Source organism: Squalius cephalus (assembly GCF_949319135.1).
Source record: "Squalius cephalus genome assembly, chromosome: 6".
NCBI classification, from domain to species: Eukaryota; Metazoa; Chordata; class Actinopteri; order Cypriniformes; family Leuciscidae; genus Squalius; species Squalius cephalus.
In genome coordinates this window covers 14,081,531-14,094,169 of record NC_137127.1, presented here as the reverse complement: position 1 = coordinate 14,094,169, position 12,639 = coordinate 14,081,531, and the positions used below count along the sequence as shown (strand labels likewise).

Sequence of the window (12,639 nt, the reverse complement as noted above, 5' to 3'; positions counted from 1 at the left end):
GTATCATAAATATCAATTATTATTAAAATGTTCTGTTTAAAAGTTTTGAATTTAAACATTTGCCTTTGATCAACAGATGTTTTCAAGATCATGAGAAACATACATTTGAGTGTAGTGGGTACCAAAAGAATTTTACTAACAATCTTTCATTAAAATGGAATTGCATTGTTTGAAAAGAAAATTGCATTGCAAAAAAAAAAAACCTGCATGTATGTATGTATAGATCTACCTATGAACCAGTATGCATTAGTGATGTCATTTCCCTCCTCCAGCTGAAATGGTATGCATGTCCATCAGGAATGTCAGAGGTGTGTACATCTGTGAGAGGAGAAAACAGTGATTGTTCTCATTGTCTCACTTGCTCTCATACTCACAGATATCCGTCAGAGTGGAGTGACATTCACTCAAGCTAAATTCAGCATGGTGTGGCATCATTCAGGAGAAATCCGTACACATCACTCTCTATCCTCTCTATCTATCACAGTGTGAGAGAGAAATACTGCACAGTGCAAAGACACAAACTTCTAATGAGCTCGTAACCTTCTTTACAATCTGCTTTAATCCAAATCTCATAGCTCCGTCTTAAAGCATTTCCATTAACTTAATTACAGTAAACAGAGCCATAATGTTTGCATTTTAAAACCCACAGTATCGAGACCTTCCACTGTTAAATATTAGCTGCATCTGGCGGAAGATTTTATGTGCAATAAAACTGGAACCAAAATTCAGCTTTCCTGAATGTTTAATGTATATCTGAGCTCCAAGTTGTGAGTGCGCGTGTGTGTGTGTGTGTGTGTGTGTGTGTGTGTGTGTGTGTGTGTGTGTGTGTGTGTGTGTGTGTGTGTGTGTGTGTGTGTGTGTGTGTGCGCGCAAAAGTGTAGGCATGCACTTGCTGCCTGTATTGATTTTCATTAGCTGCGGTGTAGCGGTAGAAAGAGACAGTAGACACCTCTCCTGTCATTCTCCATCAGCCTTTCCAGTCGTCTTCATCTGCCTGCCTGCACGGAGTCAATATGCATCAACAAACACACACATGCATGCACGCACACACCTATTCATCTTATTTACCACCAAGTAAGGCTTCACTGAGATGTAATTTGTTCTAGTAAAACAGATAACTTGACCACAGGTGAATACAAAATGTGTTGGATAACAAAGCTTTTGCTTGGATTATATAGACACAATTTAGTTGCATTTGTGGGACTTCAAGGAACTGAATGCTTTGTAGTCTAAATGCTGGAAATCCCAAATAAATGGGAAAATCGAGACTGGAAGTCATTTAAGATCTGTTTTGAGGCTTAATAGTGAGCAGCCCATAGATTGCTCTTTAAGGGATCGTATGTGGTCATGAAATGAAGACTGTTCCAAAAGGTTGGAAAACTTTAGACAGCATCACATGTACATGACCATTCAAATGTTTTTGAAATAAGCCTCTCAATGCTCAAGGCTGCATTTATTTGATCAAAAACATTAAAAGAGTAATAGTGCACATTCATAGATACAGGTCTTGAATTTATTTTGTGCAAAAAGTTTCCTGGAAAAAAATCCATATTATTCCCTCCGGTCCGCTAATGTGTTATTTCACCAACACTTCGTGGCCTATGCATACTAGCTTGCTTGATTTACGTTAGTTACGTGCATTTACGCGTTACGTTAAGTGTTTCCCGCATGAGGTACTTTGTGTTGTACGTTGCCATGACGTTCACGCGTGCACGAAACTACTACGATGGAACCTCAACATTTCACAGACACACTGTGAAACATTGCAAAAATAGGCTGAAACGATGTAACCTTGGAACAAAGGAAGATATTTAGAAGAATGTCAGTAACCAGACAGTTTCTGGGTCCCATTGACTTCCATAGTATATTTTTTTCCTACTATGGAAGTCAATGGGACCCAGAAACTGCCTGGTTACTGACATTCTTCTAAATATCTTCCTTTCTGTTCAGCAGAAGAAAGAAATTCATACAGGTTTGAAACAACATGAGGGTGAGTATATGATGACAGAATTTTCATTTTAAAGTGAACTATTCCTTTAAGTCATTGAATATGAGGGTATTGGACCTGGAAAGTCCTTGAATTTGAAATTAACCAAGGTGTGGGAATCCTGATTCTAATATGCTGAATTGATGCTCAAAAAACATTTCTTACTACCATTGTTGAAAACAGTTGTGCTGCCTAATATTTTTGGTAACAATACAAACGTTTTTACTGTCAATTATGATCAGTTTGTTTCAGAATTTATTAATTTCTTTCAAAAATAGACTAGCTGGTAGTCCCGCTAGTAAACCTACCATGTTACAAAACAGTTATCACCTTAAGATGGTTAAGCTTGCTTTATCAGTTAGCAGGGATTTAAAAATGTGCTATTTTACCTAATATTTTTGTGCGTTATTTATTTTTATGCTTATCGTAACGTTAGCTGAACAATATGCTAACATCAAACTCTATTGGAATCTATTGTTTTGATTGCTGGTTTATAGCATAAGGCACTCCAATGCCTTAGGTAGTTCACCTACGACCTGCCTGAACTCGCCAGGCTACAATAGCATATTTATGGTGAATGTTGGTGTAGTCCAAGTAGTCTATTACCAGGGTAACTTAAAGACAGAATTGATGAGAAACAGCACGATAATCAGGTTTGGCTGAGTAATTGGATGCTGAATTGGTATCGCTGGCTTCATTGTGAAGTAGAATGTCCTGGAGATCTGGAAACAGAGCATTTTTTCCCTTTCGCATGCATCTGTTCCTTCCTTTTATCTTTCTTACCTTCCTCTTATACAGACTAGTCCTGTATCTCTTTTTCTCGCTTTCTCCTCCTGAGCAGACAGGATCAATAGGTCTCGTATATGAGCTGCTGGCTTATCACGGCTGCAGTCATGGGTGTCAGGGAGGAAAGCCATAGCCTTGAACACTGAGAGTGGACAACCTCTCATCTCACCCAGATACAGAGGAAGAGATTGCTGGCGTGAAGAAGTGCAGTTTTGAGAATAGTGCATCCAGAGTACCTTAATCTGTCTCGAGCCCTTTGTGTCATTTCTTGTCCTCTGCTTATGAATGAATAGACCAAACTAAACAGGCCAAGCTATGTAGTCTGTTCCTTTTCAAATACAGTTTGAAAGCAAAAGAAAATATTTTAGGAGGTGTTAAATTAAAAAAGATTTTTAAATGTTATTGCGGATGCTGGACTGCAATGCATATTTGTTATATGCACACGTGATAGACAAATTTTACCGTGGTATTCTTTGATGTTCTTTAGCGCACTATAAATACCATGGTATATTAATATGGTATTTGTTCAGCATCATACCATATAGACAAGCTAAAATTCTGTTTTCTAGGCCTGGAAAGTCATGGAAATGAAATCTTGAAAGTCGGCATAATATGAATATTCACTCTATATATTTTGTAAATGCATGTTATATATACATCTTGTTGTGAATGATTCATGCAGAAGTTTGAACTGTCTTTTTTATTAAAAAATATTATCTCTGGTCTCTCCAAGATATTGCTCTTGTGTGATTAATGATTAATTAATGATCATCCTGCATTTGAATTGAGCAAATTCTCATTTAGTAACTCACAAATGACTATAAGAAAAGTCATAGAAATTTATTAACTAAAAAGTGTGGGAATCCTGATGAGTACCATGTTACTTTTTGCTTAAGACCACGGTACTGTCACATATACACGACAGTATTTACAAATGGTGGTTCTTAATAAATATATCAATATATTAATCAGTTGTTTCTTAAGATCGTAAAATTGAGCCCTGTTCCCATTGGTCATGCTCTCTTCGGTGTGTTTTTTACTGTATTTATTCCTTGTTGTCGGCTCGGCAGTAATTTGCTGTAATCCAAATTCTTTGTTCTTGTTTTGTGGTGCTTACTGATTCTGATCTCTTTGCAGATGGTTCCCCTCATCAACACGGCCACAGAAACATTACTGAGAAACCTGAAGAGCCACGCTGAGTCCGGTAACAGCTTCAACATCCACAAGTATGAGTTTCTATAAGTATTGTATATGTGTGTGAGCACATTATTCTTCTTAATATTTTTAGACATTGTGATGAGCTTTTAATAATGCAATGCATATCTTTTTTGCAGGTGTTTCGGCTGCTTCACAATGGACGTAATTGCCAGTGTTGCGTTTGGTACGCAGGTGGACTCTCAGAACAATCCAGACGACCCCTTTGTGCACCAGGCCTCCAAATTCTTCGCTTTTACCTTCTTCAAACCCATCATGATATTCATTTGTACGTTCAACCACCAAATCTAGAGCACAATCCCGGACAGCATTTATTTCTGTCTTGGACAGCTTGGAAAGTCCTTCCGACAGATGATAATATGAAACTTTTCATTTAGCTGATATTGTGATTAGCATATTTATTATCTGAGTGAGAGGGAAAAGTAAAATTTTCTAACTGTGTCCCTTTTTTCCTGGTTTTGCTGTAGTGGCATTTCCATTTCTCCTTCAGCCATTTGCTGCCCTACTTCCCAATAAATCGAGGGATGAGATGAACTCCTTTTTTATCCAATGTATCCAAAAGATGATTAAACAGAGAGATGATCTTCACCCTGAACAGGTATGGCCATGAACAAACAAATTAATGAGACATCATCAGTATCAACCACATAAACAAGCGTGTGGGTTGTTTGTTGTCTAAAGCGACGGCGGGACTTCCTGCAAATGATGCTGGACGTCAGAACCAGCAACAAGTGTTTTTCTTTGGAGCACTTTGACGTGGTCAACGACGCCGATGAGCAGTCTTGCACCGAACAGGGGATGGACAACGTACAAGAAGACGTTCCTGGAAACGAGTCCACCAAGCGCGTCCAGCAGAAGAGAATGATGACAGAAGATGAGATTGTAGGTCAGGCCTTCATCTTTCTGTTGGCCGGCTATGAGACGAGCAGCAACACGCTAGCTTTCACGTGCTACCTGTTAGCGATCTATCCAGAGTGCCAGAAAAAACTCCAAGAAGAAGTGGATGAATTCTTCAGCAAACACGTGAGTTGAGATTAAAATGCCTGTTGTATTTGGAAACCGTTATTTACTTTATTCTCGTTTTTGAGAATGCCTCTTTATTTCACATCCTGCACATATAATTTGTGGAATAACTGGCATTCTCTTCAATGTTTTCAGAAGTCTTTTGTCATATTAGTTCTGCTGTGGGTGCCCAGAAATGCCATTATGATTCAGAAAATACTTTTTGGAAATATTTGTTTTTGTCCTCCATCTCTTTGTGATGCATTATCTGCCCTTTAGAGAGTTGGAGTGTTTCTTCTCATCAGTTTTGAAGGTCTGCGCGAGCTGGCATGTTTCTCAGAAAACCATTAACTGTTAGAACTGTTTCATTTTATATTTACAGGGCCCAGAACTAATGTTTTATGGGTGGGCCACATCTTAGCTGGGCCTAATGAGTAGACTATACCATAGGCTGCGAAAATGTTCAGAGACAGAAAATAGTGCACATAAATAAAAGGAAAAATAAGAAAAAAGTTCACATCACATCAGACTTTTATTTTATTCTGTTGATATCCTTAGTTGTAATGATGTTTTTTTTTTTTCAGGTAAATACCCTTAACAGTGGGTAGGAAGAAAATACATAAATATTGTGTCAGCTTAATAGAAATTAAATATTTGCCATACAGTATATGTTCCCATATTTTAAAAATGTATGTAATACATTATATTTATATTATATTACCATGATATTAAATTAATAATATTCTACCTACCATTAGTACTGTTAGATATATAAACCTAAAAAACATTACAATTATAAATGATGAATATCAACATAAAATTTTACAAATATGACGATAACAGAATTTCCCTCTAGCATTTTGAGAGCTGTTGAATGGATTCTTAAACACCTCTGGTTGGCCATTGTGTTCACACGCTCAACATATATGTATGTGATTGGCCATTGTGTTCACACGCTCAACATATATGTATGTGATTGGCCATTGTATTCACGCACTCAACATATGTCTGTGATTGGCCATTGTGTTCACACGCTCAACATATGTCTGTGATTGGCCATTGTGTTCACGCGCTCAACATATATGTCTGTGATTGGCCATTGTGTTCACACGCTCAACATATGTCTGTGATTGGCCATTGTGTTCACGCGCTCAACATATATGTCTGTGATTGGCCATTGTGTTCACGCACTCAACATATATGTATGTGATTGGCCATTGTGTTCACACACTCAACATATATGTATGTGATTGGCCATTGTGTTCACACGCTCAACATATATGTATGTGATTGGCCATTGTGTTCACGCACTCAACATATATGTATGTGATTGGCCATTGTGTTCACACGCTCAACATATATGTATGTGATTGGCCATTGTGTTCACGCACTCAACATATATGTATGTGATTGGCCATTGTGTTCACGCACTCAACATATATGTATGTGATTGGCCATTGTGTTCACGCACTCAACATATATGTATGTGATTGGCCATTGTGTTCACGCACTCAACATATATGTATGTGATTGGCCATTGTGTTCACGCGCTCAACATATATGTCTGTGATTGGCCATTGTGTTCACGCACTCAACATATATGTATGTGATTGGCCATTGTGTTCACACACTCAACATATATGTATGTGATTGGCCATTGTGTTCACACGCTCAACATATATGTATGTGATTGGCCATTGTGTTCACGCACTCAACATATATGTATGTGATTGGCCATTGTGTTCACACGCTCAACATATATGTATGTGATTGGCCATTGTGTTCACACACTCAACATATATGTATGTGATTGGCCATTGTGTTCACGCACTCAACATATATGTATGTGATTGGCCATTGTGTTCACGCACTCAACATATATGTATGTGATTGGCCATTGTGTTCACGCACTCAACATATATGTATGTGATTGCCCATTGTGTTCACACGCTCAACATATATGTATGTGATTGCCCATTGTGTTCACACGCTCAACATATATGTATGTGATTGCCTACAATGATCAATGCTTCAAAAACATGTTGTCTTCACCGAGTGCAAACACAGACACACACGGGAGCGTTTGAAAGCAGACGTCTATCAGCGGATCCGTCTATCAGTGGATATATTAGGGATCCGCTGATCCGCCTGCTTTCAAACGCTCCCGTGTGTATCGGTGTAAGCAGTTCATGCCATGCAAGAGTCTGTGCCAGAATGATAGGTTGTTGTAGAGGGTTGCCAGGGTGTTGCTATGTGGAGTTCTGAGTTATTTTTAGCATGCCACTGTTCGGTTCCTAGGATGTTTTAGGACGTTGCTAGGGCGTTCATAATTTCTGAGGTGTAAATCTAGGAAATGCCAGGGAAAGCAAAGAACACAGTTCTCCTCAACAAGCAATCAAGTTGTTCAAATGTATAGTGGTACTTGGTTTAGCAAACACCACTAATAAAGAGAAAGACAGCCAGATGGGTTACATTTGAAACAATATCAGAAAAGCTGCAGCATTGTGACAGTTATAGGAGGCTTGTACAAGTGCTCAGTTTGCAGTAAATCTGCTTAGATCATTTACTCTCCTCTATAAATATAGTGCCAGTTTGCTGTGATGATGGCGGTTCTGCTGATTTGATGTCTTATGTTTGTGCATAATGTGCATACTCATGAAAGACAGAGATGGATTCTTGATTGATTCTCTGAAACCTTGTAATCTGTGCCGCAGAGCGCTTGAGAGGGGTTGATGGTGATGAGGAGGAGGGTCAGATGTGGAAAGAAGAGCCTCTAAATCAGCTTACATTATTGGGGGAACATTCTGGCTCTCTCTCACGTTTGCTTTTTCATGTTCGTTCCCCATTATCTCAAGGGATCACACTTCCCTTCGGTCTGAGCTTCTACCATCTCAAATAAACAAAACACTTTGCAAGATTCTGCATAATGCGTTTTTAATGGAATCCGTGGAAATAAAGAGTATTTTAAATGTGTGTGAACTGCTAGACAGGAGAATAAAGAAATGGAGAGAATATAGTCACTTAGTGGTTCACTAAGACTTATTATTGCTCATACTTAGGGTTTTATGGATTTAAACACACCTCTAACCTTTAGTAAACATAAAGTCACACATTTTTGCTGCAAACATGAGCGATACCTTAAATTATGCAACTCGTTGTAGTAAGATGTGCTATTATTTTTCTAACAGATCTGTTTTTTGCCAATACTCAAGCCATTTCTAGTTACCAGAATTTCTTCAAGCACGAATTCTTAAACTTGAGATTTTTAATTGAATATTTCAATTATACATTTGCATGTTCATGGTACTTTAATGTTGATTAATGGTCGCATGACATGGAGGTAAACAATATATTTCTACATCTTTTTTGGGGTTTTATTTTGATTTGTTTTTAAAATCATTTATTTATTTTTGTGAGAGACTGTTAGCTTTTTGTCAACTCAACAACCCCCTCACTTCCACCGTTTTCAACTAAACAACACCATTTTCAACTAAAAACGGACAAGTTTTTATGCGTTCTGGCCGTTCATTTCCACGACAACAGCATTTTGGAGGCCTAAAAACAAAGTTTTGGAAACGGGTTTCAAATTGCAAGTTTTTGCAAACGATACCATTATTGTCTCTGTGCAAACTACAAAAATGTATTAATTTTTACGCCATTTTGTGTTTTATTCAAAGCTTAGATAACATAGATATCTTTTAAAATTATACAATATTTCATTTTGAAAAATGTATTAAATAACTTATACTGAATATTATCGATTAATTATTATTATTATTGACACCAGTTTTTGATTAAATGGTGGTTTTTTTTATTTATTAAAATTGAATTTAATTTTATTTGACAAATAACATTTTAGTTTTTTTCAATTTACCGCTGATACTAGCAATGTGCGCCGTCAAGCACCACTTATATTTTCTACAGAAAATATAGAAATCCAGTTTCATTTTGCTGTCTGTCTTCATATCCGTCAGCCAGTTTTCTCATTTCACGATGAAGTTTCAGAGCTCTCACTTTTGCTTTCTCTAATGGTGTACACTTGATGAACCTGCATCTCTTGAATTCTGATACCTGCAGCCGAGGCCTGGCAGCCGCCCATCGGAGAAAGGGATCAAACACAGCATTAGTTCAGCTCTGCGTCCTTCTGTCTACTCTTTCATCTCATTCGCTCATTCTTCTTGCCCTCCCTCCCCCTCCCCCTCCCCCTCCCCTCCCCCTCCCCTCTCCCCTTCTGCTTCTCTTTCAATTTAAGCACTCTCTTTCCACTTCTAATTTCTCCTCTCTGGAAGTCGGGGTCTTTTTCAGAGTGGATTAATGTTCTGCGGAGCTTTTAGGGGGATCGTTTATCTTTAGTACTGTAGATTGTGTAGAGATCATACGAGAGTATCCTTGGAAAATAGAAGAAATATGAGGGTGTTTTTCTTTTGTGTTAATGTATAATCAGTCCTGTTAGTCTAAAAAATGTGGTCTGAGGGATTTCTCATGGTAATGCATCATTTATTTGATGGTTTTCTTATGCAACACATCTGGCAAAGAGCACATCACGCTAACCCGTCGCACTTTACATTTTGAGGTTAGCTGATCCCCGGGATGGAAAATAAACTGAAGAGATTTTTTTATAAACCCACTTGCCATGAAGTTTTCAAATAAAAAAGCTTATGGCAGAAGTTATAAAAGCAGTAAGCATTACAAACAGCACAATAAAACTCAAGCTCAGCCTTGGCCTTGTCTCATGACTCCTCGCGTCCTAAGTCGACTGTATAGCAGGCAATAACTTAATACTGTCTTTATATCAAGCAGCTGGGGATCCATCCACAAAGACATCTGGCCTGGTTTTAGTGAAGGTCAGTCTCATCTAGCCCGCTGCTATAATGTCTATCAGCGCTATCGTGTTTAGCTCAGTGTCTTCAGCTCCTCCTTCAGAGTGCTTTTATTCACTAAACGCCCCTCACCGTGTGCGTCCCGCTCTCAGTTTTGGCTCTAAAAAGCTTCTCAAATGTCACTCTCCTCACACATCCTGCGAGAGGGCGCTGAAAGTGTTTCATACTAAAACGCACTAGAGTGTAACACCACCGAGGGTGTCAACCTGTTTCCCGTAAGAAATATTATTTAATGATTTAAAAGTAATTTAAAGCTCATTTAAAAATGTTCCTTCCCACTGAAATAAAAATAAATTCTCTCTGCCATAGCTACCAGATATCATTTGTATGTGCATATAGATTCAAATATGATGCATCAAGACTAGTTACACCATGTTTGATATCTCACAGTTATTATGCGGTGTGTCTGACTGTAAGTGCAAATGAGATTTGAGAGTTAGGGTGAGTTGAATATTTTTTTGTGAATACGAAAAATCGATCCTATTGCTTGTGAAAACCTGGAATATCGTATTGACTTTTAGTAATTTTGTTATCATTTTTTTGGACTTTTTAAAATATTGCTATTTAGGTTACATTATTATTATTATTTTTTTTTTTCAATTTTATAGTTTAGTTATTATGTATCTTTACAGTTAATAATTTTAGCGCTTAAACTTTTTTCAGTTTATTGCCTAGGCAATATTTATAATTTTATTTTATAGTTTAAGATTTTGCTTACACTTTATTTTAAGGTGTCTTTTGTTCCAGTGTAATGCTAAAAAAAAAATATACTGATAATTTTACTTTTTAATTTTAATTACTATAATTACATGTAACCTGTAACAAGGACAGTGTAAAATGAAGTTACCAAGTTTTTCAACTAATATATATTTTATTTTATTTCAATTAACATAAATGTTTTTAGAAGTTTTAGTTATCAATAATAACCCTGTTTTAAATAGTTACAGCATCTGGTCACTGGAAAAGAGCAGCTTAGACATCCAGTAAAATTTCTTCTTTTGGGTCCTACTGAAAAACAGTCACATGAGGTTAGAATGGCGTACCTGGAGTAAATAATGACAGAAATTTAGTTTTTGGGTGAACTATCCCTTTAAGAATTTGTGGAGGTGACTGTGATAAATTACCAGTTCTTGCTTCCACACCCATGACCTTAACAAACAATATGTCAAGGGTGAATTCTGGAATTACTGTCATCGATTTGCCAGTTTGATTTTTTTACCAGTGGGACAGTTTAAGTGGCAAACACGTAAATGCCTCGCTCGACTGACTCAGTGAATGTGTCACCGGCTGCACGCATTGTATCTGCCGGTCTAGCCTTTCATTTTCCCTTCTCGGGCTGCGTGGTGCCTCCCCGGGTGCCCGTCATTAATTTGCCTTTTTTATCTGCATAAATAACAGGGAGCTGAAGCGGAGCGCTACCTAATGAGTCATCCAGAGGTGGGAGACGGGGGCAAAGGGGCCAGAAACTGAGCAAAATTACATGTTTCCAGCTAAGACCTCTCCCACAGAGAGAGAGAGAGAGAGAGAAAGGGAGAGAGATGAAGGGCGGAAGGAAGACGACAAATACATGTCTTTTCTCACTTTCTTTTTTCAGGAGAAGGGATACATGTTTGGGTCAAGGACAAAAAAAAAGAAAAGGAAAAAAAATCTAAAAAGTTCAAAAGTCAGTAAGGTCGGTAAGTTTTATAATGTTTTTGACAAAGTGAAAAGGCTGCACCAAGGCTGCATTTATTTAATCAAAGTAAAACGGTATTGTGGTGCAATATTGTGAAATATTATTACAATTTAAAATAACAATTTTCTTTCTGAATAGATTTTCAAATGTAATTTATTTCTGTGATGGCAAAGCTGAAGTTTCAGCATCATTACTCCAGTCTTCAGTGTCACATGATCCTTCAGAAATCATTCTAATAGTCTGATTTGGTGCTCAGGAAACATTTCCTATTATTAGCAATGTTGAAAACAGTTGTGCTGCTTAATATATTTGTGGAAATCAATTCTTTGATGAATTGGAAGTTTAAAAGGACAGCATTTATTTGGAATAGAAATCTTTTGTAACATTAGAAATGCCTTTACTGTCACTTTTGATCAATTTAACGGATCCTTGCTTAATAAAAGTTAATTTCATGAAGAAAAAAAAACTAACTGGGCCCAAACTTTTAAACATGCAAACCATCCGTTGCAAACATTAACACTGGCAGGAATTTCCTGTCAGTGCAAGAGACATCTTATTTCTTCAAAAAAAATCTTGAACTGATATATGCTACTCACCCTCATGTCAACCTGTATGAAAAAAATGTAAATATTTGTACTGAAAAAGAACACAACAGCACCATAAATATGTTCTGAATGACAGATGTGCTGCATTCCAAGTCTTTAGGAGTCATACGAGAGCCAATTTTTTTAACAATTTAAATCCAAATCTATTGATCTTAAACGATCATATGACTTGAGAAGACTTGGGTTATAGTTCAGGAGTCACATGGGCCACTTTTATGGTGCTTTTGTGTCCTTTTTAATGCTTAAACGTAGGTTAGTCATATGGGACATGATGAGGGTGAGTAAATTATGACAGTTCATTTTTGGATGAACTATTCTTTTAAAGATCTTTTAAAGAGTCAGCGGAGTGTGTTGTTGGGAGGAAGAGAGAGAATGAAAAATCCAGGGAGCATGTGTTGGTGGTTCAGAGTCATAATGCACAATTCAGCACCTGTGAAGAAGATGGAGATAATGAGTGAAAACACAGAGGAAGGGTGAAAATAGCAATGA

At 37.4% G+C, this 12,639-nt stretch overlaps 1 protein-coding gene across 2 annotated transcripts in view; it reads left to right on the top strand.

The window, feature by feature from the left end:
• tbxas1 (thromboxane A synthase 1 (platelet)) overlaps nucleotides 1-12,639 on the top strand; it is a 69,080-nt gene that overhangs the window by 43,885 nt on the left and 12,556 nt on the right. For both annotated transcript variants that reach the window (XM_079873801.1, XM_079873800.1), the window contains 4 exons: nucleotides 3,911-3,999; nucleotides 4,108-4,256; nucleotides 4,456-4,586; nucleotides 4,670-5,011. In XM_079873801.1, the coding sequence (XP_079729927.1) occupies nucleotides 3,911-3,999; nucleotides 4,108-4,256; nucleotides 4,456-4,586; nucleotides 4,670-5,011 (711 nt within the window). The remainder of the gene's footprint in view (nucleotides 1-3,910; nucleotides 4,000-4,107; nucleotides 4,257-4,455; nucleotides 4,587-4,669; nucleotides 5,012-12,639) is intronic.